General features: G+C 39.2%; 1 protein-coding gene and 1 long non-coding RNA gene across 2 annotated transcripts; one reads left to right on the plus strand and one right to left on the minus strand.

The window, feature by feature from the left end:
* Positions 1 to 1199: 1199 nt before the first annotated feature.
* On the minus strand, positions 1200 to 11614 carry zc3h12aa (zinc finger CCCH-type containing 12Aa). The gene is made up of 5 exons (XM_026185319.2): positions 11241 to 11614; positions 10640 to 10779; positions 7315 to 7549; positions 5778 to 5884; positions 1200 to 4182 (listed from the first exon to the last, which is right to left on the minus strand). Exons 1-5 carry the CDS (start codon positions 11612 to 11614, stop codon positions 3140 to 3142), a joined length of 1899 nt encoding a protein of 632 aa, XP_026041104.1. The 3' UTR covers positions 1200 to 3139.
* Positions 11271 to 17869, plus strand: LOC145431827 (uncharacterized). Its single transcript, XR_013912128.1, has 2 exons — positions 11271 to 11412; positions 11494 to 17869. It is a non-coding gene; the product is annotated as an uncharacterized LOC145431827 (long non-coding RNA).
* The last annotated feature ends 9736 nt before the right edge of the window (positions 17870 to 27605 follow it).

The raw sequence follows: 27605 nt of genomic DNA on the forward strand, positions 1-27605 counted from the left end.
GTGAGGCTACATGTGAGCTACTGACCCTGCACACAATGATTATAATACCAATAACCACAGCGATTAGCATGTTAACAGTTATAATTTTCAATGTGCATTAGCATAATGATGATTCCCTTTATTTTAACATAAATCTAGTGTTCATGCTGCTTTAAAACAGCAGCATTTTGTTTAATTAATTAGTTCACAATTACCTTATTAGCGTGTAAAACTAGTTAAGGTGAGCGCTACATTGGAGAAACCAATAAGCTCCATATAGACTTTGAAGTTAAGCTAAACGATCTGTCCCTGCAACCTGGACAATATAGAGACAAATGGAAAAGTTGACTCTTAATATAAAAACAACTCTCACCTTGTACCACCATCAGTACGGATATGAGGCCTTTTCCCAGTGAGACAAATTACATCTGCAGGGACTGGTGATGCATGAAGTGCAAGATCTTAGTTATCTACTTTCTTTCCTATTATTATACACAAGTGTGATTGCATTTAACATTTGTTTTTAAATATAAGTTAGTTTTAAATCATGTCTGCATCGTTCAAGTGGCAAAAAAGGTATTTAGCATGCTCTCTCTCTCTCTCTCTCTCTCTCTCTCACACACACACACACACACACACACACACACACACACACACACACACACACACACACACACACACACACTTACCTTTCCCTCAGTCACTGGGGGGAAAAAAACAGTTTCTCGTCCAGGCTTGCAACACGAGCTGCGCTGTTTCTTGTGAAACTGAGTAGGACAGTTTGGCAGCAATTCTATCTGTGAGGCAATCAGGATCACTGTTGTTTGGTCTCTGATTAACATCAGAGGGATATTTACAAGTGAATTAAATAAACCCGAAGAACTAGTTTGGGATTAATCCACTAACCCCATACCAGCTGTTTATTTTCTTTTGCAAATCCATTTCGTGAACGCCGTTGAGCTGTAGCGTATCCTGTCTTTCATTGGGTGTAAAGTGGTAGCTGTGGACAGCAAAGACAGCCAATCACACTTACATTCACACCAATAGCCAATTTAGAATCACCAATTAAACCAACATGCATGTCTTTGGACTGTGGGAGGAAGCCAGAGAGAGCCCACACAGGTATGGGGAAACATGAAACTGGATTTAAACCACTGGCTGGCTCTCCACGCAACAGTGCTAATCCCCGTCCATTTGTGTTGTAATAGACTTCACACATATTATTATTACAATAGACTTTAATAGGTAGTGACAATGCATTTCCTAAATATTCTTACAATGAGTTCTAACACTAAACATTTGAAGTTAATGATCCAATATAAGAATAGAGAATACAAATCATTTATGAGAACTAAATTCCATAACTGTCATTTTTATACGTTATACTGTAGTCTCTCCTACACACACTAATCGGGACAGTTATTCAGAGAATGATTCATGAAGCTGATTCAGGTTTACAGAACAAATGATGATGACACATCAGCAAGTTCCTTTTGCTTGGGTCAAAGCCTTTTTTTAAGTTCAGTTTCAATTTCCTAGCAAGATCAGCATTTACACTGTATGGCAAAAACATGCAATGTTAGCTTATCTTTGTGGACTACATGACTTTTATATTTACTTATGAAGCTCACAGAGCAAGGACACCAAAGGTATTTCAGAAGTGGGGAACTAAAAGCAACAGAGTCGCTCTTTGGAGAGGCGTATGCCGTAAATCAAACTACTGACTTTACACATGCCCTCTGTGACGTAACCTACTACAGGTTTTCTCATGCCAGATCTTATCAGGACAGAAACAAAATGCTGACAGGTAAGAACACTTCAAAATTATTGATATATCAGATGAAATACTCTTGAAAGTTTAAAGTTTGAGCTGGTTAATAAAGGAGAAACAAAATTCCCGACCAATAAAAACAATTTAAAAATGCAGCAGGACATCATCAGTTGCCTTTTCTAATGCAAAAACTCAAAAGTCACAATAGAAAAAATTCAGATAACGAATTCAACAATTAACTTTATTTTGGAAACCTCAGACAGAGGTGTAAAGTGGATGACTCAATGCCTCTTTAGATCAAAGACTACCTTAAGCCTGCACATTTAAGATGTAATTTCCGAAATGCTGAAGGTTGGATAGATGCAAACATTTATTAAACATACGAGCAATGACAGAGACAGCATGCAGGAGTTCTATTTAGCTGTCTTTTTGTGGTGTTGTCTTTACAGTGAAGTAGATGAGCAGGATGTAGCTCTGAGGGTAACATGTTACCCTTACATGTAAAAGCTCTCTGGCCTGAGATGGAGAGGAGACATAAAGCCAATCTCACAGGGTAAATGCACTCCTAGTACTGGTTACATCAGGAAGGTCAAACATGCAGATCTATCTACTGTGGTGATAAGAAAGCAGCTGAAAATACCTTCTGTGTAACTTGTGTGACAAGTTACCATTGCATGAGCGTTTGGTGTCCTCATTTTCTCCGTCCTTACTTGTCATGTTTGTTTAAAAAACAAAAACAAAAACAAGATAGCAACAGCAAAAATGCTCTCAAAAAGGGGACTTCCCAAACCAGTTGGTTATGTCATGGTGGCTGTATCCATAGTTCATAAAGGTTTTTATAGCTCACCTACATAATTAGCGTTTCATTTTTCTTTTATTGTGGTATCTCAGCTACTTTGCTTTCAATAATATTTGGAAGCCTGGGTACTTTTCTGGACTGACTGCCAGTGTTTTTTAGTATACTGCAACTGTCCCTTGAAAGGATAATACTTGTCTGCAGGCTGTTTCTGAAAAACTAAGATTAAAAGTAGCACATAGTACAGCAACAGGTTATTTCATGAGAACTTAAAACTAATTAACTTTGAAGCAATATGCATAAACAAATATGCATAAATGTAACCGTTTTCCATCTAGAGGCACTTTTTATCCAAAACATGGATGACAAAGACATATGACTCCAGTGTCATAAAAAATATATATATAACCTATAACAGATTAACTAAATCATTCATAAATAAAACGTTTCATTTTTACAGTATAATAGCACATTGCACAGAATTAGTTTTTAAATGACTCAGCTATAGTCACTATGCGACCTTCTGAAAAGATGATAAGGATGCTATATTGAGGTCAAGGCAAGTAGTAATGACAGGTCTGAAAGAAGAATAATCAGAAAAGATCTCTTTGGGCTTTCAGCTTCAGTATCTCTGCAGCTAGTTTCTCAGCATTCATCAGATTTGGAAACATTTCCATGACAGTATCCACCAGATGTGGGTTGAAGATAGTTTTGAGCTTGTTGCGGAGTTCTAACCTTTGTGAGTCAAATGCAGCAGAAGATGGTTGTTGTCCCCTTGAATAGTACTGATGACTGTTGCTAGAGCAGCAAGAATTGTGGTAGTGTGAAGAACGAGTTGAAGAAGGGAGGCTATTTGGTCTGCTGGCTTGTGGTAACCCCTGAAAGGGATCTGACCAGTAATGTTGCTGAACATGGGTGCCTCCACTGTACTGGAAATGGCTGGGGAGGCTGCGCTGGTGGGAAGCAGTGGGTGTGAGGGCATTTGGGTGATAGGCGCTGTATTGGGGTTGTGCCTGAGAGTCCATGTTTCCATGAAATTGCTGGTGAACTGTCGAGGGCATTGCATGAGAACAGCACTTGCAAGGTTGATTGATGTTATTTTTCTCTAAATGTACAGGAGAATTTGTGGCTCCAGGAGGAGCACTCTGATACTGCAGCCTGAGCATCTTTGAGTTGTGGAGGGAATGCGAAATATCAGAGTACTGACTCTCAAATGAGCCAAGGCCTGAATCCAGGTACTCTTGAGACATGTTGGCATAGTAATGATTTGGCATCAAGTGCAACCCAGGCCACTCTTTCTGACACTGGGTTCCTGTTACAGAACACGGCATGTGATTTGGATTGTGTCTAGGATCCTCCCAGTACAGCAGCTTGTTTTCACTAACGTGATAAGGTGGTGAGGAAGTCTGCTGATCTCTTTTGAGCTCTTTGTTGGAGTCTCGAGGATGAAAATAGGCATTTTGAGCAAGTGCGGGATCAGACTGAAGCTGTCTGGGTGACAAACTGGCATTTCTCTCTTCTTTTACAGTAGAAATCTGGGCTTTCTCTCTCAGTTCATCAGCTAAAGACAGATAGGGTTGGTTTACCCGCTCAGGATGGTAGAACTTACACTTTATGCCATACGTGCACTTTTTTTCTGTGATGGAGAAAAATAAGACACATAAGCAAAAATAGGGCTGCTCGATTATGGCAAAAATGATAATCACGATTATTTTCACTGAAATTGAGATCTCGATTATTTGACGATATTTATTTAACCCTTTAAGACCTACCATAGAACCAAGTCCGCCAGAGCTTATATTATTTTTTTATATGCTGTAGTGCCATTTTTGGGAGCATTTCAAGTTGCTATACATCAATACAACTGTTATAGCCCATATTTTAATAATATGTATACATTAAGTCCATAGTAATTACATTAATTGCAAAAAAGTGCAATAAACTACAAAAAAATTGAAAATCGTTTTTGTTTTTTTTACATATATATTTCTACTTGGGGAAATTTAAGAGGCTTATCCCTCAAAACTTTAAATACAAAAAAGTTGCAAAAAAATAGTTTACAACAACAGGAAATTTATTTTGAGTTTCTTCATAGTTTTATTTTGGAGATACAGCAATTTTTATATACTGCAGGAAAAACAAAAAACAATCCTATGATGCAAATTTGCAAAGAAAACAGCATGTGCATCAAAACAAACTATTTCCAGCAGTGCAATTCGAGTTCTAAGCATCCCAGAAACTATTCAGAAAAGTCAAACATGACCAGTATAGGCTTTTAAGGCCTACAAGTAAAAAACTACATTTTCCACGAAAATGACGTCACTTCCGGTTTCGGACAGGAAATGGCGAACATGCGACAGTTCGCGCTGACGTCTGTTTCACTGTGGGAAGTGTTACGAACAGCTGATCGGATCGGCAAAGAGTGTTTCTGGAATATTATGTTTTTGTTCCTGCAAGCGCTTTTTATGCAATTTTTGCAAAGCTTTATGTGGAAGGAAACCGGGACCGAGGACAAGCTGATGGCATAAGATGTAAGTACAACTCCTCCGGTTTCATATGCAAAACAAATTATTGCGCTAGCTTATGCGGCTCCAGTTCTACAGGGATTTAAAGGGTTAACAATAACAATGTATTGAATAATGACTTTAAAAAATAATATAAAATAGTGTGCAAATACTGATAACAGTGCAAATGTTTGCAATATAAAAAATAAATGAAAAATGTTCACTAAATCTATGTTTAGTGAACTTTGTAGTGTTGCTCTGTGGTGCAGCTATGACATCATAGCAAAGTTTACACACTATGTCTACTTGATCCACGTCTGACTCCACGAACCCATAATGTTTCCACACCACTGAAGTTTTTTTTTTTTTTTTTTTACCTCTCTTTTCAACCAACGGCAGTCACTCTCCTCTCCAAATAACTTCTGCTTAGCTTTCCGAGCTTCCTTCGGGTCCTCTTAATTGTTGTGATGCGTGTTCGAAATACAGAGAGGTGCGCTCGATTTGCCACACGGAGCAGCGCGAGAGTAAAGCACGAGGGAGGGGCTAATAATCGGCTCAGTCGTTTTTAATGGTCGTTGAAAGCCCAGATCGTAATCGTGATTAAAATTCGATTAATTGAGCAGCCCTAAGCAAAAAGATTTTTTGTTGATGAGATCTAATGTGGACAGCACATTCTCTGCTGCAGAAGAGGGTAACACTTCCTGATCGATATGCTAATCGTACCTACCGTATGGACAGAGTTGTCTCATTTGCTCCGTAGGACGAGGCTTTTTCCGAAGGAAATTGTCAAGGCTGGGGCCGTGGCGACCCAAAGGGTCATCTGGGGGCATGAACCTGTAGAAAAATACAAAAATTGTAGAGTTCTTCATCCACTTGTAGGGGAGACCGGGGATAGTTGTAACATTTTTGACATTTCTGTCTGTAAATTGAAGCTCTTTTAAGGTAGTGGATTCAAAATGTAATGCAAAGTATTTACATGTCTCTGCTATTAAATAGTGCAGCTATTTTCTCTGCAGCACAATTACCCATTGCATGGTATGGTCTCAAGCACAAAGAGTGAAATGTTACAATTAACCCCATAGTCTGGGTTAGTTGTAACATATCCCTGGGTGAAATGTAACACAATGAAATAAGGGTACTAACAAAATATTAACATGTAATCTTTGTTTATTCAACACATGAATGCAGTTAGAGCCATTTATGTAGCTGTGTGTGTGTGTGACAGAATGCAGAAATCTAACTTTTGAACATATTCCAACCCCCCAAAAAGACAAATTCTGGAATTTTCTGCAACTGAATATTTCATTAATTTTGGTTGGTCTTCCTTGAGTTTGGCCTCATTGGCTCAGTGGGCATTATAACCTACAACTCTTGCACCAATTTTGAACATAACAATGAAGCTGAAAAAATGTAGTTCACCAGCATCGCAATTGAATTACTTTTTATCATGGCTTACCTTGGTGTGGTTTGCAAAGTGCTTCAGAAAGATGAGGAAATCTGTTTCTTGCACCCATCCTGACTTATTTCCACTACCAGTACTTCCTACTGGTCCATCTCTGACACAGAGGTCTGCATAATGTATGTGTGGGAACACAAACAGTGGAGGAATTGTGTTGCCAATGGCATTAACCACATATACAAATGTGACCAGTGAATCTCTCTCTGCTGATGTCGTTGCCCCAACTTGTTTAATATAAGTTAAAGTAATAGTGTGGTAAGTTTTAACATCTGCATTATTGTTACAACTAACCCAGACTGTTGCTGTTACAACTAACCCAGACTGTTGCTGTTACAACTGACCCAGACTCCTATAGCCATGAACTAGCTAACATTACAGCCAACGGCTAAAACATTAGCACTAAAGACCTACACAGAATATATCCCCATAGACATACAAATAACATAATTTAAGTTTGATGAGTTTAACTGCAAAGCAGATAATGCTATTAGAAATTGAAATAAAGTAGAAAAACTTACTTTTTGGCATACAAATTACTTTTTTTCATGTTAAATTGTCAGTGTTTGACAAAATGTGCTGATTTTTCACATGTGATAGCAGAACTGAATTGGGCGTGCACAGGATGAGTCACATCATTTGAAACTTAGCCCTGATTGGAGAAATTGGAAGTGTTACAACTGACCCACGTTACAACTATCCCCGGTCTCCCCACAACTCTGCTGTAAGCTGCAAATTCTTTTTCTGGAAAATTCACCACGAAGGAAAATGTGGTATTTCACAGGCACATACAGAAGAACAGGCTTACTTGTCATTCACAAAGGAGTACATGAGCAGCCTCTCTTCAATGCATTTCTTCCACTCAGGTCTTTCTGCTTGGAGGTCTCGGTAGGTGTCATTGGATACGATTATTCCATCGGACTCATACGCCAATTTGATAATAAAGCGGTCATCATAGCAAACCACTCGCTTGCCCCCAACACGGCGTGATGGAGTAAAGACAACGATTTTCCTTTTTTCAAGCTCCAGCAGAATGTGTTGATCTGAAAGTGCAACCAGTAATCAGTTACAGATCCAGAGTTGACAATTTACGCTGTATTAAATGATTTCGTGTATTCAACTGTACTGTGACACATTAAAAAGATGTGGATTTATTGAAAGATGCATGCCAAACCACAAGGTGAAAACAAAGTTTGTACAATTTTAACAAGGTTGAAAGTTAATATTTGCCTTTATTCTTTGAAAGAGCTTCAACTCTCTCAGGCAAGCTTTCTTGTCATTTCTTTATGTAGTCTTCAGGAATAGTTCTCCAGGCTTTTTAAAAGCTGCCAACATCCAGTAAGCTCTTTATTGGATGTTGGCAGCCTTTTGTTCCCTTCTCTGTGAAGAGCATCCCACACTCCTTCCATAATGCTGATTTCAGTGCCTTGAGACAATTGTTGTTGTAATTTGGCACTATATAAATAAAACTAAAATTGAATTGAATTTCTAGGCCTAGGGAGGTCATTCTATTTTTTTCTTTTCTATCCAGGTATTTCTTTGCAAACTTGGTAATGTGTTATGAATCACTGTCGTGCTGAAACATGAAGCTGCTGCCAATCAGACACCTCTGGGATGCTATTGCATGGTTGATCAAGATTCTGACAGCACTTTTCTATGTTCATACTTCCACAAAGCACTGGATGAAATGCAGGCCAAAGCCATGACAGAGCCTGCACCATGTTTTACAGATGGCTGCAGACATGTACTGTTGTACCTTTCTCCTGATCTCTTCTGAACAGAACCAAAAATTCTAACAAGATTCATCACTCCATAAGACCTGTTGCCACTGATTTTCAGTCCAGGTATTGTGTATTTTGGCATACCTCAGCCTTTTCTCCCCATTTCATTTCCTTAAGAATGGTTTTTGACAGCCACCATTTCATTGAAACCATTTCTGACGAGGCTTCAGTGAACAGTAGATGCATCTCTCTGGGCCTGTGTCAGATCTGGATTTTTTCCTATTTCTTAAAGACACGACTTTCAGATATACTTTGCGTGCTTTAGCAGAAAATTTCTAGAGTAAAACTTTGAAAAACCTTCATAAACCTTGGAGAATGATTGCTCAAGACCACAAATGTTTTGGAATTAGAACATAAGGAAATGAGGGGTAGCTTAAGATTACTCTAGATCATGCTATGTGCAAGCTGAGTGAATAAATGCACGACAAAGACACACACACACACACACACACACACACACACACACACACACACACACACACACACACACACACACACACACACACACACACACACATTGATAGTGCTTCAAAACAAGTTAAGGGTAAGTGAAATGAACCTTGAACTCTGTGTGATGAACAAAAGATAGAAAACCTTATGTGATAGAAAAGCACTTTTCTAACTTCTGTCAAAACTTAACAACTTACTGTAAATAGATACCAGTAGTTAACTACAACATCAAGTACGGTAGGTGTGGAAAAAAAAACAACACACAAAAAAAAAACAAAAACAAAAAAAATCCCCATCTCTACTTCCCGATGGGACTTTCCCACGAGTAACTACATGGTGATTTTTACTTCCTTGTTCAAAGATTGAAAAAAAGAACCTTTGGATTGCTCCACCCAGGCTGCACAGCTATTAATTCTTGAGAGCAACAAGGGGCTTATGCTCCAGGATGTGCCATCCTTTTTATTTAGTTGTTGTGCTGCAGGTGGTAATATTTACACAAAGATACACTGACATTATATTCATCTGGGCTTTATAAATACACGGACATAAGTGAATCAGTTGGGATAAATTTAGAACTCTATTATACACGACTGTCTGTGATTACAATATTGTAACCACCCAAAAACAGTCAGAGTGACTCATTTAAGTGTATTTCCACTTTTTCTTGCCATGGCCTGGTATGGAAATATTTTATGCTGGCCAACTAAATAATACCCTGTTTCACAACCTTAACTTTTTTTGCATAGATGTATTAGTTTTTCTGTAATATCTCCTGGCTCATGTGGGAATTATTCATGAATACAGAATTATGTGATAGAATTTCTAAGTTTTTCATTTCTTGCTTAAAAAAAAATCACCTCTAAAACTCACTGTATAATACAGTATTTGTTTCTGTATTAACAAAGAAAAAAGCGTGAGTGGGGGAAGAAAAAAAAATATCATCTTAGCACGACTTGTATGCAAAAACTAGAATAAATGGCAACCTCTCTGTTACAATAGTTGTGTGGGCTTATTTCATTTGTTTCAGTTCCTTATCAGTAAGAATTTGTTACCTTCTGAGTAAAACAATCAGGCTACCATTTAAGAACATCTTTAGTGATTTATATCCATTTTAGCTACTTTTTGTTCTAAATCTATGGGTAAACATTCTGATTACAGTGTGGTTACGGCAGGATATGCCCTGCAGATATTATCTCATTGTACAGAAACTGAAACTTTAAGAGGCTAACATAGTCGGCACTTTAACAGAAGTGATCAGCTTATGTTGTAACCATTGCATGTGCCACACACTGAGCCCGGAGGGGAATTTTTTGTATCTTTTGTCTTATCTGACAGTTCAGAAGGTGTGGTTCTCAGTCTCCTGGATTCACTGGTCTTGCCTGCTGCCAGGAGACTAAAATATAAACTTTTAGTCTAATCTAACATTAAACTAACCAATAATGAGAAAATTAGCAGATGGTAGAACCAGACTGACTGCTAAAAGCAGTCAACGAATTTTCAATTCTAAGAATTTCTTTCATTGACAGCTTACAATGGATGCCTTTTTACACATACAAAACCTGTTCTTTATTGGCCTGGACTCAAAGAGAACACAAGCACATCAAAATATTTTGTCAGCAATGCACACATCACATTTGTTTTTTCCCCTCCAGCAATTAGTGAGTCTTAAGGGTCTAATTCCATCTTTATGGTCGTGCTAACATCCAGCATGAAAATAATATCAGATTCATTTCTGTTTGAATCAAACCTTATTTGTCATTCACACCCCGTGTGAAAACTGCTTTTTGTGTCACCAGTATTAACCTCATTTAACTTCGCCTCACAGGGATGTTAGGCTGAAATTTGTCCCGTCTACTTGATGAGAAACATCTGTCTGCTTTGCTTTATTTCTGCCATCCTCACCTGTCAGGGGAGCATCAGCTCTGGGCAGCTCTTTGCGCCAGCTGGGAACGAACACAGTAATGCTAGTATGACCTCTGTCAAGGAAGAAGTTCACCGCCAGCTGAATCCCTTGGCATGAGAATACTTCCTTGTTGCCATGACTGTGAAAAAAAAAAAAGAAGCATAAGAGATAACATGGGTTCAGTTAATCTGACCGAAAATAATCTAATCTAATTCATAGTCAAAAGGAGGCTTAACAAATTACACTGATCTGAGTAAACACCACGTCTTCAAATGCTGCTTAAAAGGAATCTTCCCTCTGGCTATTACCCAGTCCTAAAGTCACATATTGCACATAATTTCTGGTAAAAGGTGGGGATTCTGAGTAGAGGATCTAGAATTTGCATAATGTCTCAGCGGTCCATGCTAAAACATGCACGGGCAGTGCAGTCAACACCTCCTTTAAAAAGTCAAGTCACACGACATAGTAGGAAAATAGAGAGTTAAATAAGACTTTGAAAAATAACTGTCCTTATTCAGAAAGTGTTCATAGCAGCTGTGACATTCATGGATTATGATTTAATCTGATAATCTACAGAGCAGGAAGTATCATCAGGATTACCTCATGGCAACATTGCTGCCGTCAATAACAACAGGCCTCAATTCTTCGTCCGGTTTGTTTTGGTCCCACAGCTGCGTTGTGTTTTTGCAGGACCCAAGACCCCAACTGGGAGGCTGCAGGGAGTCGTTTTGGCGTGTGCTCCTCTCGTCACTGTCAGAGCTGGAAATGCAAGGTACACTGCTGGTTCTGTTCCTAACGAGCTCTCCTAGCACCGCATTAGTGTCTGTGCTTAAGCCCTGTTTCCTCAAAGCAGCCATGACCTCTGATGGGGTGTAACCCAACTTCCTGAAGAAGTCCACTCTGAGCTGGAACTCCTCACTGTCTGCTTCCAGAGAGTCTGAAACTGAGCTCAGGCTGGGAAGAGCCTCGTCCATCCTGAAGCATCTGAGCCTCTTTTTTTCAGGAGCATAGAAGGTGAATTACATCAACTTGGCCTGGGTTAAAAAAAATATGATATTCCATTAGTTACTAAAGGAGTTGTAGCTCATATAGTCTGAAATTTTACAAAGAGTAAAATAAAACATGATAATACACATTTCAGTGGCCATTACATACCTCAATATTCTGTAATTTGTTTTATGTATGCTTCAACAAAATTCAGCCTTACATATTTGAAGTTTGTAAAAACTCTGGTGTCCCAACAAGATTTTTAGCCCTGAACTGACACCTCAAAACCAATTCCACCAACTTCGCCTTGTGAGATTAAGTAATCGTTAAAGATTTATACAGGCTACTAAAGTAGTGGAGTATGGTGATTAATGGATTAAACATTTAGACAAGTTCAACTGAATTAATCTTCTTCAACCTGTCATTTCTTAAGGATAACGCCAATATTTTGGCACACCCTGCTGCTTTAATTGAAAATGCGCTTCCTTCCTCTCTTCTCGTAGTCTTTTGAACTATAGTGTAAAAAAAGAAACAAAGAAACAAGACATATCTGACGCCCAATGGACAGTCTCCAGCTGCATATAGCAAATTACGGTGACAGCTTCCAGATTAAGCACTTTAAGCAAGTAATATTACTTTTATTTTTAATATCTTCTTGATAGACGTGTCAAGTTAGTTCTTACAGGCTGTAAGAGGCCTGTTGCAACATATCCTACTGTAAAGTTAGATCGCTTACTCATTTTCTTTTTACGCAAGTCAGCAGATCAGAAAGTAGTCCTGCCCTGCTCTGTGTAACGTAGGCTACTCTTCGATAGCCCATGTTACACACAAATAAACAAACAAGGCAGAAAAGTGTACCTCTACCTGTACTGTATACGCCGACTTTACCTGGCACAGGTAAGAGCTCAGTTAGCCGTGCTACTAACGGGACATTTCCCCCGCTAAGCCCGATCGACAGATCACATTACAGTCAACAAATCTCACGGCAGAGGCGAGCCGTCGTCTTACCTGCTCGGTTTCCTTCTGTTCTATTTAACAGCAGAGGCCACTTAAAGTTCGAGTTAATGTTTGGAAGCACTCTTAACTTTGACGCTGTTCCTACTTCATACAGTAGCACCGCCCTCTTGGAAATGATTTCTTCTCCTCTTCCTCCAGGCGCATGCATGCACAGCCATGAAAACATTTGAATATAAGAGAGATACGATAAGGTGTGCCTGTTTCCGCTGGCTGTCACTCACTCACTGTAGTATTCAAGTTTTTTTTTCTTTTTTCCATTTGTCAGCAGCAAGAAGAAAGAAAGTCTGAAATATCACAAAGACTATCAAATAGCTCACGTTTCTAGTTGCTGTGTCCCCTTTAGGCAATGCGCAATAAGCCCGACCTCACAGCACTCTTACTGTATATCGTCTAAAAATAGAGCTTATTTGTTTTTCCAGTCAGTCTAGAGCCAAAATCGGAAAATGACACCAAACCAAAGTCAGTACGATTATATGTTATGAAACTGTGATTACAGGTAAAACTGATCTATGAAATATTTTGTCTCCACATTTTAGTTAATTTCCTTTTTTTCTGAGTATTTTACGTTTATATGGTTATTCACTTTATTCAATATATGCGTGTGTATTTTTAATAGTTTAATATTGTACAGAAGCAATGTCTCGCCATAGTTTTTTTTTTTAAATTACAAAACAGAAATATATTGTCATGATCCATATATACGTTTTTTAATGGTTGTAGGCAATGGGATGATTGTTGATAGGACAAATTAAATAAATAGGACACGGCGCCCCCTCGTGGTCCCGGAATAGTATTGGGAGTCAAGATTAAATACTCTATATTGTCATTATGCAAGCATGACGAAATTACAGTTGAACATGTGGAAAAAAAAGCAATCGACCCTAAACGTAATGTGCTCAAATCACTGATTTGTTTTCTTCACACTAGAGGATTTTCCAGAATGAATGTTCAGTTTAAGGTCATGCCAGAGCATCTCAGTCAGATATAACCCCTAAATTTGACTAGATCACTCCAAAACCTACATTTTGTTTTTTGAGCTATTTAGAGGTGGACTCTGTGTGTTTTGGCTCATTATCCTTCAAAACCCAAACCCAGGACATTTTCCTTCAGCAGTTTCTAGTAGGCAGAGTTCATGGTTCCATCAATTACAGCAAGTCATTCAGGTCCTGAAGCAGAAAAGCAGCCTACCACTACTACTATATTTGACTATTGCCATGATGCTCTGTTCATGAAATGCTGTGTTAGTTACCAGACGTAACAGGACTCAAGCCTTCCAAAAAATGCAACTTTTTTTTTGTTGCCTATCCCATTTGGTTCTTTAGCCATCAGAATTATTGTCTGAAGGCCACGAAAGATGCCCAACGGATTTACTTTACCAAGTGGATCATCATGGCCTTGCCATATTGGTCCATTTGATGGACCTTTATTATTGTTATGTATTTATTTTATTTTATTTTCAATTGTTACAGATCGGACAGACATGACTGGGGGATAGGAAAGGGAGATAGAAAGAAAGAAAGAAAGAAAGAAAGAAAGAAAGAAAGAAAGAAAGAAAGAAAGAAAGAAAGAAAGAAAGAAAGTAAGAAAGAAAAACAGAGGGGAAGAGGGACAGTAAGAAAAGGCACTTAAAAAATCACCTGGATCACCCGTTGAGAGAAGAAAAAACAGAAGAGAAAAGAAGCAAAAAAGAGAGCAACTTAATAAACACAACACAATCGCAATAATCTAGCTAACAGTAAATAACAGTAGATACTAAATATTGAATGTTATTGCGCAGCACGCAAGATCGATAGCGCACAATGTCCTTTGCAGCCAAGAAAGGTGTAGTTTGTGTCTGTGAACACCCGTGTGTACACCTGTGAGCATGAGCACGCTTGTATTCAAAAGGTTTCTCCATGTAACAATCTGCTAGAGGATGTGGGGAGCCATAGCCCCGTTCCCCAGGGCACAGGCATGGAGGAGATCCAGGCCCCAGACATCCAGAGGCCCCAGAGTGTGAGAGCCCAAGAAGGACCATCGGAGGGGCAACTGGGCCACCCTCCTGGGAGGAGCTGAGGAGAGCCCCAGACGACGGGTCACCCAGCAGCCACGGAGCAGAAGCCAGAGGGGGCTGCAGTGATGTGCCCGCGGACATACTCTAACTCCCAGGTCCAGGCACCACCTGGACCTGAGGAGAAACCAGACCCAGGAGATGCCACCCTTTTCCCTGGGCTGAAGACAAGCAGACTGCCCCCGGCCTCGCAGTAGCAGGGACGCCCCGCATCCCAGACCCCAATTGGAAGGCCATGATGAGACAAAAGTTCAACCTTTGTCTCATCAATCTACAAAATATTTTCCCAAAAGTCACGGGGATCATCAAGATGTTTTGGAGGGTTTTTTTTTGGCAAATGTGAAACTATTTTTTGCTCAGTCTCCTTCTCAGTGTGGCCTGAAGTTTATTAGATGTTGTTCTGGCTCTGTGAGCTCCTGGATGAGTCTTAAATTACTCTTGGAGTAATTTTGGTATACTGGTAACTCCTGGGAAGTGACCAGCATACGCACGTGGAGCTTCACTACTGTCCCAAGTTTTCTCCATTTGTGGATAACGACTCTCATCATGGTTTTATGGGGTCCAAAGCCTTTGTATGGCTTTGTAACCCTTTCCAGACTGATAAATGTCACTGACTTTATTCCTCTGTTCTTTCTGAGTTTCTTTATATGATGTCATGACTTGTTGCATGCAGACATCTTTTAGTTTAATTCACTGTGTCAGACAGATTCTGTTTAAGCGATTTCTTGATTCAGCAGGTCTAGCAGTGTGGTCAATGAAACTGAAACAAAATCAGGAAGGGGGCAAATACTTATTCACAGAACTCTTTATATGCACGCACACATATCTACATACATATGCTTATTCATATATGCACACATATGTCTATGAATACTTCTGTGTTTTTGACATATGTAAACGTGTAGACTTGAACAGTAGAATGTTACACTTTACATTAGTTATTTACAGGTTATTAAATGCACTATTAAAAAGCAAATTAATAAAATACTAGATTGTATAAATTATATAATTTGAATAGTGTAAACATGCAGAATTGAACACAAGAAGATAATAAAAAGTATCCTGAAAAAGCTTGTCCCTAACTGAGCTATGAAACTTTTAGCATCTAGTTGTGTACACGCAAATGATAAATATGAATAACACAAGCAATGAAATAAAAATATAACGTGTTTATGAAAGGAAGGGAAAGCAACTAACAGTCAAATAATTCTACTCGGTCTTTGGGCAGTGCAGCAAAAACAAATCTACAACTTTTTGTTTTACACAGTAATTTGGCCACTAGATGTCACCGTTGCTTCACAGTTTCCGCTGTGCAGGCTCTGCTCTCAAAGGAGAGGTTATGGAAAACGTTGGTCTGCAGGTGGTAGAGGTTTCAGTGGACTGATGGTTAAGTTGTGCAGTTTGTGTGTGTGTGTGTGTGCCTGTTTGTAAACTAGCTTTTGTGTAGAGGTTTAATGGCATGGTCGAGTTGGGATCATACCACGTGGAGCTTGTTAATGGCATACACAGAGTTGAGTTCCAGAGAGTGGAGAAAGTAATCAGGGCCAGTTGCCAGACGGCAGCCTCTTCTGAGGGACCACACCACTGGTCCCAGGTGTCTGTAAGGCCTGATATTACTGCAGGGCAATGAGCTGCAACCAGCAACTATAAGTTTGGGGATACACACGTACAGAAACATACACACACACACACACACACACACACACACACACACACACACACACACACACACACACACACACACAGAGATAATTACGCTGACTTTAATTCTTTTTCACACAGACACACCATAACCTTATTTACAGGTACATCTACTTTAACACTGGGCATCTGCTTTTTGTCACCAACAGTCCCCACGATGTGACTGAGTACACACACATGCTTATTCAGAGATATAGCAAAAGCACATAAATTTACACTTTCTTACAAGAGGATTATCTCTGATTTTATTTGTGGGAGAGATTCCAGAGGCATAAGCAAGAAACATCTGTTGTATGACACTTGGCAAGAAGCAAAGTTATACAGTGTTTTACTGACTCCAAGCTGTAAAAGCAACATTACGGGTACAGTAGTTCCTCGTTGAGTGCATTGTTTTGTAATTTATGGCTAGGCTACAATGGAAGACATTGTTGGCATTCAGAAAACTATTGTTCAGTAAATGCAAATCTTGAACCTTGCTGAGAATCCAAGTGCTCAAGAATGGATGAGCTTAGTGCTCGGTTGTTGTGAACATCAAACGCTTATTTCCTTAACATCTTGGGGGAGGCATTGCCCTGCTCAAAGGCATATCTTTTTCCTCCAGGCAGGTGTAGTTTGGCAAGGCTTGTTAAACCTGAGACAGTTGATCAAATATTCAGCCAGGCTCATTGTGCTGCTGAGAGCTTTTGGATGTGGTTGGGATAGTGCCGTGCTGATAAAACCAGCTTTGTAGTGCCTCAGTGCCGGCCTCTCTTTGCTATTCCTTTCACTGGCTGCCCGGGTCAGCCGTCTGTCAGAAAAATTAATTTTTGTATGATTTCTTTAAAAAGATCCAAAGTAAAGAAAAGGCAGCCTTTAACTGAACTAATCCATCTTATGCCAATGGTGTCAGAGTGATTCACGATTTCCAATTTAGCCATGGTTTGAATCTAAAGTAAATCAGGCAGGAAGGTTCTACCCTTTGTGCAGCCGGACGACAAACCCTCAGTGACAAGAGCTTTCAAATGAACATATCCCCCACATTCATCTTGTTCATTTATTACCTCAGACACACTACGACTTGTCCTACATAGAACATCAAGCAAAGACCTCCTGGCATTGTGTGTGAGTGCAGAGGAGGCAACGCATTACCACTGGATCAGTAGCAACACTATTGATAGAAAATTGGACAAAAGATCAGCAGAATGGAGAGGGTGCACGTTTTAAGCCTGTGTTTAATTAGATTTACTTTGATAAGTGACAACTGAATTCCCAGAGAAAGATGTGAGCAGAAAACCGTAATGTATCAGCTACCTGAGCATGCTGCGCAGGCACACCTGTTCATGTAGATGTGCACTGGAAGCACATGTATCTATCTAAATATCATGCACTCTAATTTGTTTTGTTTTCTCTTAATTAGGGTCATTTGTCAACCTTTAGGCCAGCAGTTATTAAAGTGTATTTAGGGCCTCTTTAATTAAAAAAAATATTAACCTTCCTGTGTTGTATTTAATACAAAATTGGAGAATGTTAAAAGATAGCTTAATGAGAGATGTTTAAATCATAATTTTTGTTTTAATGATGCAATTAATCTGTGAAATATGGGTCACCGAACTCAGCAGTACATCTTAGCTCTGTTAAGAGTTTCAGTATTTTTGTTTTACTACGTGCGACTTGACAGTTTGGTTTTATTGTCACAACTTATTTCCTCTGAAAACCAGTTTGTCCAGTCCTAACTGGTTTTACTTCTCTGAGATACTGCTTCGTCAAAATTTGTTGCATACCAAAGTCGAAGACCAAGATCTTGGATTCCAGATAGTCTTTAAAACTTTTAAACGTCATGAGGGCAACACTGAAAACAAAAAATTCCAGACAAACATGCATTCATTGCAATCTCTAAAACATTCATGCCTTGAGATCTTTCACCAAAAGAGAGCTAGAAGGAGAATACTGGACTTATGTTTACTCTGTTGGCAGAACACATACTCTAAATTATAACCATAATTTCTAAATATTGTGTAAAATGGCAGTATAAACAAATACAACAACTAGCAGATCTCATAAACCCACGTTTAATCGTGAAAATTATTGCCTCGTTTTGAATTTGGAGGTAGCACTGTTTCTCAAAAAAGTTTGGACAGGCACAACAAAAGGATGGAAAAGTAAGTGGTACTAAAAAAACAGCTGGAGGAACATTTTGCACCTAATGTGGTTAATTGGCGGCAGGTCACTATCATGACTGACTATAAAAAGAGAATCTTACAGAGGAAGAGTTTCAGCAATCTGCAAAAAAGCTGTTCACAAATTGTGGAATAATTTCAAAATTTAAAAAAAGGAAAAACCTCATTATCTACAGTGCATAACATCATCACAAAGAGAAGAGAGCACAGAAAAATATGATGATATACATATTATGCAAGAGATTAATAATCACTAATGATTAAATGCAGTAGTGATGTTCTGATGATCAAAAGGAAAGTTTTAAGATCTCTGTGTAAATTAATAAATAAATCTGGGTAAATTCCCAGATGATTAAACATGAAATCATTTTGCTTTACCTGAAATGAGTAAAGAAAATCAACAAGATAATTCATAATGTTATTGGGGGGGGAGGGGTTATATTGGTTGAGTCTGATTATTGAGGGGGTCATAACCCCCCCCCCCTGGAAATTACGCCCCTGCTTTGTACACATTTCCCCAATTTATTTAGAATTTGGGGCAATAAAACAAGGAGATTTTTGTGCTTTTGGTGTCTCATGAAAATGTATAATAATTCATGAGTGAGCCTTTAACTGTCCAACAACCATGCAAATACTCTGTACTTGAAATAAATGTTGTCCAGCCAGCCATAGATCATTTAAAGATCACTGTGTGTAGGTGTGCTGGATCCCAGTGCAGCTCAAGCCCTTGCAGGTGTAACCTCGGCATGGAGCCTCATCCAAGAGCTCCAACAATGTTCTGATTAATTGTTCCTGTCAGCCCGGGTCATTTAGCCCTACCGGTTATTCTGCATATTACTCATATCCACACTAAAAAAAGGCACACACTGGCAGGAACGCATGTGCTTGCACAGGTAAACAGAGGTGGATACAGTACATATGGTTACACACAGACCCACAGACACCAGCACACAGAAAGACACACAAACAAAAACCACTTCCAATTCCTGGCCTCATGTGTTATAGCAATTCAGGCTCAGGCAGTCAGGCAACGCTCCAAGGTATTCATTACTATTGATGTCAGAATTCACAACAAGAAGTGATGGCTGAACCTCCTGCAGTCTGTACTGTTTAAAGCCGAACTCCTCTCCCCCAGCTGTTGCTCTCTGTCTTCAGTTAGGAAGGGAGACTGTGGTGATTAATGCACTCACTGCCAGGATCTCGGGAAAAGAACCTCGAGTTTCAGCTGAAGCGCTTCGCTCATATTGTGGTGATTCAGTCATACAAAATCTTCACTGTGGAGCAATCCTAAAAAAAAAATGACTGCATCAAAATTGAAAATGGTAACGGTCCTGCATTCTGCCACGTCTCTGCTGCTGTGCTGCTCAAGATGAATTAGGCTGATGCCTGTTTACTCAGAGGATTGTCTCGAATGTACTGCTGTTTCTTCAGTCTCGGCTTTGCTTTTTTTCAAACTTGAACAAGTGTTTATCAATCAAGCAGGTTATGGCCAGAAGGAGCTAAGCATAAAACAGTCACAGTGCATGATTGTGTTTGCGTATGATGGTAGTAGAAGGAAAATAAATAGCCTAATAGTGTTTGTTGGGATTTTATTAGGGAGTTATTCCTTTGTGCTGCATAAAAGAGGTAACACAGTTTCATGGTGTGACAGCTACTCTCAGTTCTTGCATTCACTGCTTGATTACTTTGATGTCTGTTCACCTCGGGGCTCCTGTTCTTGCTGACGTTGCTCAGAACTGTGGTATAAGCTGTATACTGATAACACAAACTTGATTTGGCTTGGTGGAGGGGCTGAACGCTGGAGATAGTGCTCGTCTCAGTGTGCACAGCTCTTCAGTGATTCCATCACTATATTCAGTGCTTGACTCATAACAACCTGCGGGATTTGTTGATAGAGGCTTTTGTAGCTTTACGACAGAAGCAAATTAATAAATAATAATTAAAGGACTCCAGCTGCAGGGATGGCAAACGACTCATTAAAAAAAATAAAATAAAGATTACAGTCAAATAAGCAGAAGATTGGGTTTCTTAACACTAGTCAAATGGGTCATGTTTTAGAAACACTGCTGTCCAGCAGAGCAGAGCCACAAAAAATACACACTACTGCGCCAAGAGCCTGTCATTTATATGTAAATTCAGAGGAAGTCCTCTTAAAACATGTAAGTGGAATCAATACAAACCCAAATAATATATAATTAGTTTTTAATTAGCAATGCCATTGTAAAATGAATAACTTGTAATACAGGTCTGCTCTGCTTATACACACAAATTCAGTTTAATCAGGAGAAAAAAAACAAACAGTAGCACAAACAGGCTCTAATGGTAGTATAACAATAATATCAATGTTTCTGACCCTTGAAATCACCAAATGTTAAGCAATTTCAGTATTTACTGGAGATTTGGTCAGTGTTTGACTTGATTTCGAGGTATTTTATTAAGAACAGAAATGAGAGAAAATGTTTGAGTCAGTCGAGTTGTTCATTGCTAAAATACATAGAATTCATAGGCTTATTAGATTTTTACAGATTAATTAAAATTGTGTGTGATGACTTTAGTACACCAATTCTAGTTTCTTGTTGTTTGTTTTTCATCTGTCTATGCTGTAAACCATATTGCAAGACCGCCCTGGCTTTAAATGTTTCAAATGAAAGCTGGAATTACATTTGCAATGAACATATTACTTTTCCAACCCATTCAACAGTCTCCTATTCTAAATGTGATTCAACATTTTATTATTGCAAGAGAAACACTGAAGAGGAAAATCTGCTCTTAATAGCAAATGGCTAAAGTATCCTTAAGAGGTGTGAGAAAAAGAAATAACAGTCATCAGATTAAACTGGGAGTGATTCTTTTCCTCCTCTTTATTTTCTTTTTTTGGTCATTATATACCCACAGGATCATACCAGGGTGTTGACAGCTCTTGTGCTCTACTCCGTACGTGTGGGCATTAGTTTGCTGTCAGTACTGGTACCATGGGGTGACTGTTGTCATTAGCTGTTAGATTTCTGATTCGCACCCAGTGGGAGTGGGTTCTCAGGAGCCAAGCTGCCAATTGGCTGGGATAACGTACAGTAGGCCTGGTGCCCCTGCTTTGTCTTCTCTAATTGAACTGAATATGGATTTCTCCTTTTTACACCAAAATATTATTTTACCCTTTAACTGAAATTTAAATCTAAAACTTCAGACTCAGAAAAGGCAAACACAAATCTGCATAAATCTGTCAGATCTCCACAATTTAAACTAACTATTAAAATAGCTTGTCATTCATTCTTTTTATTATTATTAAAGTTTCACTAATAAGTTAACTGAATGTCTCACTGGTGCAGCGTTTAGAACTGTTGCCTCACAGCCAGAAGATTCTGGGTTTGAATCTGCTGGCTGTCTGGGGCCTTGTGAAGTTTGCATGTTCTCACTGTGCCTCCACAGGTTCTCTCTGTGCTCTCCAGCATCCTTCCACCCTCCATGGAGATGGCTACTGTGTTAACTGGCAAATTTAAATAGGCTTCGGTGTGGATCTAAGAGTGTATGATTTTCTGTGTCAGCCCCTGGCAACCTGTCCAGGTGTCTACCCATCCTTTCACCATGTGACAGCTGGGATAAGCTCCAGGAGCCGGCAATAAAACAAATGGATGGAATCAGTTAATTATGCTCGCTTTTTTAGGTGTAAAAAGGAAAAAAACAGGCTAAAATTTTATTTTGCATCTCATGCACATAGATGGGCACGGTAATTAGTAGTAGTAGTGTCATGGCCCTCTTCACCACACCTTCCCTTTCTGTCTGTGTGGGTGGCAGCTGTTTTCTGCAGGTACTGGAGAGAAGGGTTGCCTTGGCCATAGACGTCAGCATCGATAACACCTGGGCCCATTGAGCCAGTGCTCTACAAAAGCCCACCATAAGACACCATTCTGGATTTTGGTTGATGTTTGGTTTGTTTTCCTTACACTACACAAAACTCAATTTCCCAACTCTTCACTCCTGAGCGCTGAGACCACTGACTTCACCTGCCATTGTTATTCTACAATTATTTCCTGATACTTCTTTATTTTAAATAAATATCTTAATTGCCATTTGTGTGTGCAGCTCCCATGTTATCATGGCTGTGTGCCTTGGCTTATGACAGCAGTTGTTTTAATAAAATAAATTAAACAAAGGATCCAATGACAACACACAACATGAACATTATTATCTTATTTAGATTGAAAAAAAGACAAAACATCATAACTTACTTTTTCATCCTCTTTGGTGAACCACCGTGGCTTGTCACGGTGCTGCACAAATAAAGTAGTATTCTTGTTATTTGATTCCCAGATGCATATGTTTTTATGGCTGCAAAGCTATTTTAGTGCTAAGCATATGAAGACAGACCTGGATGGATGGGAACCATAATCGAGCTTTAAGTGTTGGATTGCTCATACAGAATTTGGAGAATATGGAAGTTGTCCTGTTAAATGAGGACGCATTATCCCACTTGTAATGATTAATGAAGTCCTTCGGATATGACAACTGACTTCGTAATGGCTCCATTAGGAGTGCCCCCTGAAGCCTAAGACAGTACCTTACCCGCTCTGTGGACAACTATCATGCTTTTTTACTATGTGTGCTTTGGGGGCCATACTGTGTGCTTTTGATGAGCTCTAAATCACTTACATCTTCCACTGAGGAAAAGGCTTAAACTGCTAAGAGAGAACCATACTTCATTGTTTTTTTTTTACTTGGTTATTCTCCAGCAGTTTATAGAGCTTTTAACCTCACACCAGTCTTTGTTTTCCTCTCCTCAGTGATGTGTAAAAATGTAATTCTTCCTTATCATGACCCAAACATGCAGTCATTCATCCAGCGGCTGCCAGTTTTTATTTACTCGGCTTCAGTCTGCTTGTCAGCCTCATGCGATGAATACCTAAAATGGAATTTTGAGTGGTTAAACACAGGTAGTAATTCACTGTTTTTTCCTGAATAAAAACGATTACCACACAATACCATGCGCATTATGATGTTTTTAGCTCAGGGGTTTAATAGGGTGATCATTTCTTGTCATTTCATTGCCAAGAACTTTAATGGAATTTCTGGATAATTGCAAAAATGCTAATGGAAATCAAAGCCTTTGGAATGTAAAATTGCTGAAAACAAATACTATGAAGGCGGATGAATCACCAGTAGTGATAGCACTGCTAATATCAATAATGAGAATACAAAGGGAATTGTGTGATAATGCGTTTATGCACACAAAAAATGTATTACCCAGAAGATAAATGGTAAATTACATAAACATCAAGATTTTAATAGGAAAATATGAAAAAAAAAATCCCCTGATATGATGAAATGATGCTCAGCAAAGCAGCATCAACAATACACAACTGTGCAAGGGGTCCAGATTCACCAAACATTGCCCGTTTCAGTCTCCTGTATAGAGGACTATGAGGGGAAAATAGGGACTGTTTCAATTACAGTATACATGGAAAGGCCATTCCTGCAGCGGGGTTGATATGTCATTCTAACAATGTCCAATTAAAAAGAAAAAATGCTTCCATTATTCTTCTATTAGAATACCCGTGCCCGAAACGGCACTGAAAGACATGCACCTCCTGGTTAAAGGTGAGAGTCCATCAGGCGTGAAATGAGTACAGCACACATAAAATAATTCATATTTCCCCATGGCTGCCATAATTTAGTTTTGCAATTATACTGGGTGTGTATATGTGTGTGTGTTTGTGTTTTAATGCCAGTGAAACATGCAAAATAATATGTTTATGCTGGATCCTATTTTTTATGTGATTTATGATGTGCAGTGTTGGTGAAAAGACCTGCAGGAACAGTAAATACAGTAGACATGATAAAGGGAATAGTCTCTTTGCAACATTCAGCTATTTTATAGAACTTTATCAGGCAATTAATGAATTTTACAAAACATTAATAATTGATTTCATAAAACAACAACAACAACAAGATAAAAAAAAGTGCCAACACACTATCTTCATCTCCTTCCAGCTTCTTAAGGATACCAGATGTTTCGTCTCTTTCTGTTTGGTACATTTATTATCTGAATATATTTGAATAGCTTTGTTTGAGCAAGGCATTTGATCAAGCTGCTGCAAGATAGGAAACTTTTATTTTTAAATAGTGGTTTTTAATAGCCTTTCTAATTTGTATGAAAAATCTAAATATTGAATGCAAAACAAACAAAAAAGACATAGTGGCCCCTGCAAATGTGCTATGTGAACACCGTACAACTTTCCAAGTAAATATTAATAGTTAAGTGTGATGTCCTTGTTGGTTAATAGTCAAATGCACACTTTCACTTGAAATGGAAAGAAAAGGGCATCTAGTTTACATGAAAAATGAACTTTGCTTAAGTGTCTGCGGTGTAACTGGCCTGGCATGAAAGGAATACTTATCCAAAGAGAAATGGCCTGCAAGGTCTCTACCGTGACCCAGTTCAAACTTTGCGGGAGGCAAGAAAGCTCTTCATAGCCTCTCTTCTTCTCTCACACAGTGAAAATGATGGAATACATTAACGCCAGTGGAGGACTATGACCTGACATGTAAATCAGTGGCAATGAAAATGTGCCTGACAAATCTAAAAGAGATGGTTAAAGCATTCTGTAGGTTCCCCAGTGACAAGACTGGGCGAATAGCTCAAGTGCTTAACAGTACAGTAAAATACACAGCCTGATTGAATCCATGAACTCCCACTCCACCAGCTACCTCTTCCAGTTACTACAGTGGACCTAATTATCCCATGTAAGCAGCAGCCTGCGGATAAGCCAGTCTAAATACTCAAAACTGTCTGTTAAACCTCACGATTTAAAATGGCGTGGCCGTGCTTATCAGCATTTTTTTTTCCTGCTTCAAGCTTCCAATCCCTTTTCTGGAGAGCATAATTGTTTTGATATGCTCATCACGTACAGAATGAAATGTTGATTCCACCTTAATTATGTTCCCCAGGGGTCATTGCTGTGACTTCTGCAAAGTAAATAAGGCAGTGCTGCATTCACACAGACAAGCCTCGCAGTGTTAGTTACCCTTCTAGCTATTTTAAGTCGAGTCCAAATGAATGCCTCGTTCGCTATAATTAAACAAGCCACCTTGACACATTTCAACAATTACCTTTTAATCACTTGGATCTCTCTAAATGAAAATCTCACGGATGACGTTTATGGGTTTGTCTGTGTGGCTGGGGCAAAGGGTCAGCCTCATCAAATGAAATTTGAAGTAAATCATGTGAGGTAATTGAAAGTATGAAGGAGGGTCCAGTCACATCCAGAGACCAAGTAGGCTGTATTAGCAGAATGTGATTGGCTGCAGGGAAGTCAGGTGTAACTGGCCACAATTTCCCTGTGTAACTTTTGTCAGTGATACTTTCCCTAATTGGTCTTTTGAGGACGATTTCTTAAAAACACAAGATGATTCCAACGAAGGATCTCGTCATCTCTTTTTGTTTCTCTTCTCCACTTGAATATCCTTTAAAAAAATCCACATTGTCACGACGCCTCTAGTGATCTAGTCATATTTGCATATATCTTATTCGTTCTTTCCTCTCCTAAACAAATTAAACTTGAAGTCGAACTCAGGACATTTTTCTGCACTGAAACCCAATTACACTCCACTTACTGTAGACAGCCTGGCACACTGCACTCCACATTCAAAGGAAATCTCGGCTGTCTTTGTCATAACTTAAGAGCTTTCGCTTAAGACGATTCACTTCTCTCAGTTTTGACTTCCAAAAGTAATAAAAAAAAAGATACATACATAATAACATTCTCAAATATTTACGTGACTAAAATCAGAGTAATTGCATTAAATTTATTTAGGGAAAGACCATGTTCTGGACACAGGCCATGCAGTTACTAAGTGAATGTGGAGGAACATTGGCTTTCTTAGTGCGTAAACTAAAATCATAGCCAGCAGTTCTTAAAAATAGTGTGGTTTGTTGTTTATGCGTGCTTTTTCAACCTGGATGTAAGATTTAAAAAAAAAAAAAAGTTTAATTGTGCTCTGGCGTGCACAGTTCCTATAATTACTAAAGTACTGAAACATGCTGTGAACACAAGTTAGCTTGTTAGCATACAGGGAGTGCAGAATTATTAGGCAAATGAGTATTTTGTCCACATCATCCTCTTCATGCATGTTGTCTTACTCCAAGCTGTATAGGCTCGAAAGCCTACTACCAATTAAGCATATTAGGTCATGTGCATCTCTGTAATGAGAAGGGGTGTGGTCTAATGACATCAACACCCTATATCAGGTGTGCATAATTATTAGGCAACGTCCTTTCCTTTGGCAAAATGGGTCAAAAGACGGACTTGACAGGCTCAGAAAAGTCAAAAATAGTGAGATATCTTGCAGAGGGATGCAGCAGTCTCAAAATTGCAAAGCTTCTGAAGCATGATCATCGAACAATCAAGCGTTTCATTCAAAATAGTCAACAGGGTCACAAGAAGCGTGTGGAAAAACCAAGGTGCAAAATAACTGCCCATGAACTGAGAAAAGTCAAGTGTGCAGCTGCCAAGATGCCACTTGCCACCAGTTTGGCCATATTTCAGAGCTGCAACATCACTGGAGTGCCCAAAAGCACAAGGTGTGCAATACTCAGAGACATGGCCAAGGTAAGAAAGGCTGAAAGACGACCACCACTGAACAAGACACACAAGCTGAAACGTCAAGACTGGGCCAAGACATATCTCAAGACTGGTTTTTCTAAGGTTTTATGGACTGATGAAGTGAGAGTGAGTCTTGATGGGCCAGATGGATGGGCCCGTGGCTGGATTGGTAAGGGGCAGAGAGCTCCAGTCCGACTCAGACGCCAGCAAGGTGGAGGTGGAGTACTGGTTTGGGCTGGTATCATCAAAGATGAGCTTGTGGGGCCTTTTCGGGTTGAGGATGGAGTCAAGCTCAACTCCCAGTCCTACTGCCAGTTCCTGGAAGACACCTTCTTCAAGCAGTGGTACAGGAAGAAGTCTGGATCCTTCAAGAAAAACATGATTTTCATGCAGGACAATGCTCCATCACACGCGTCCAAGTACTCCACAGCGTGGCTGGCAAGAAAGGGTATAAAAG

This window comes from Astatotilapia calliptera, chromosome 11 (genome assembly GCF_964374335.1).
Source record: "Astatotilapia calliptera chromosome 11, fAstCal68.1, whole genome shotgun sequence".
Classification (NCBI taxonomy): Eukaryota; Metazoa; Chordata; class Actinopteri; order Cichliformes; family Cichlidae; genus Astatotilapia; species Astatotilapia calliptera.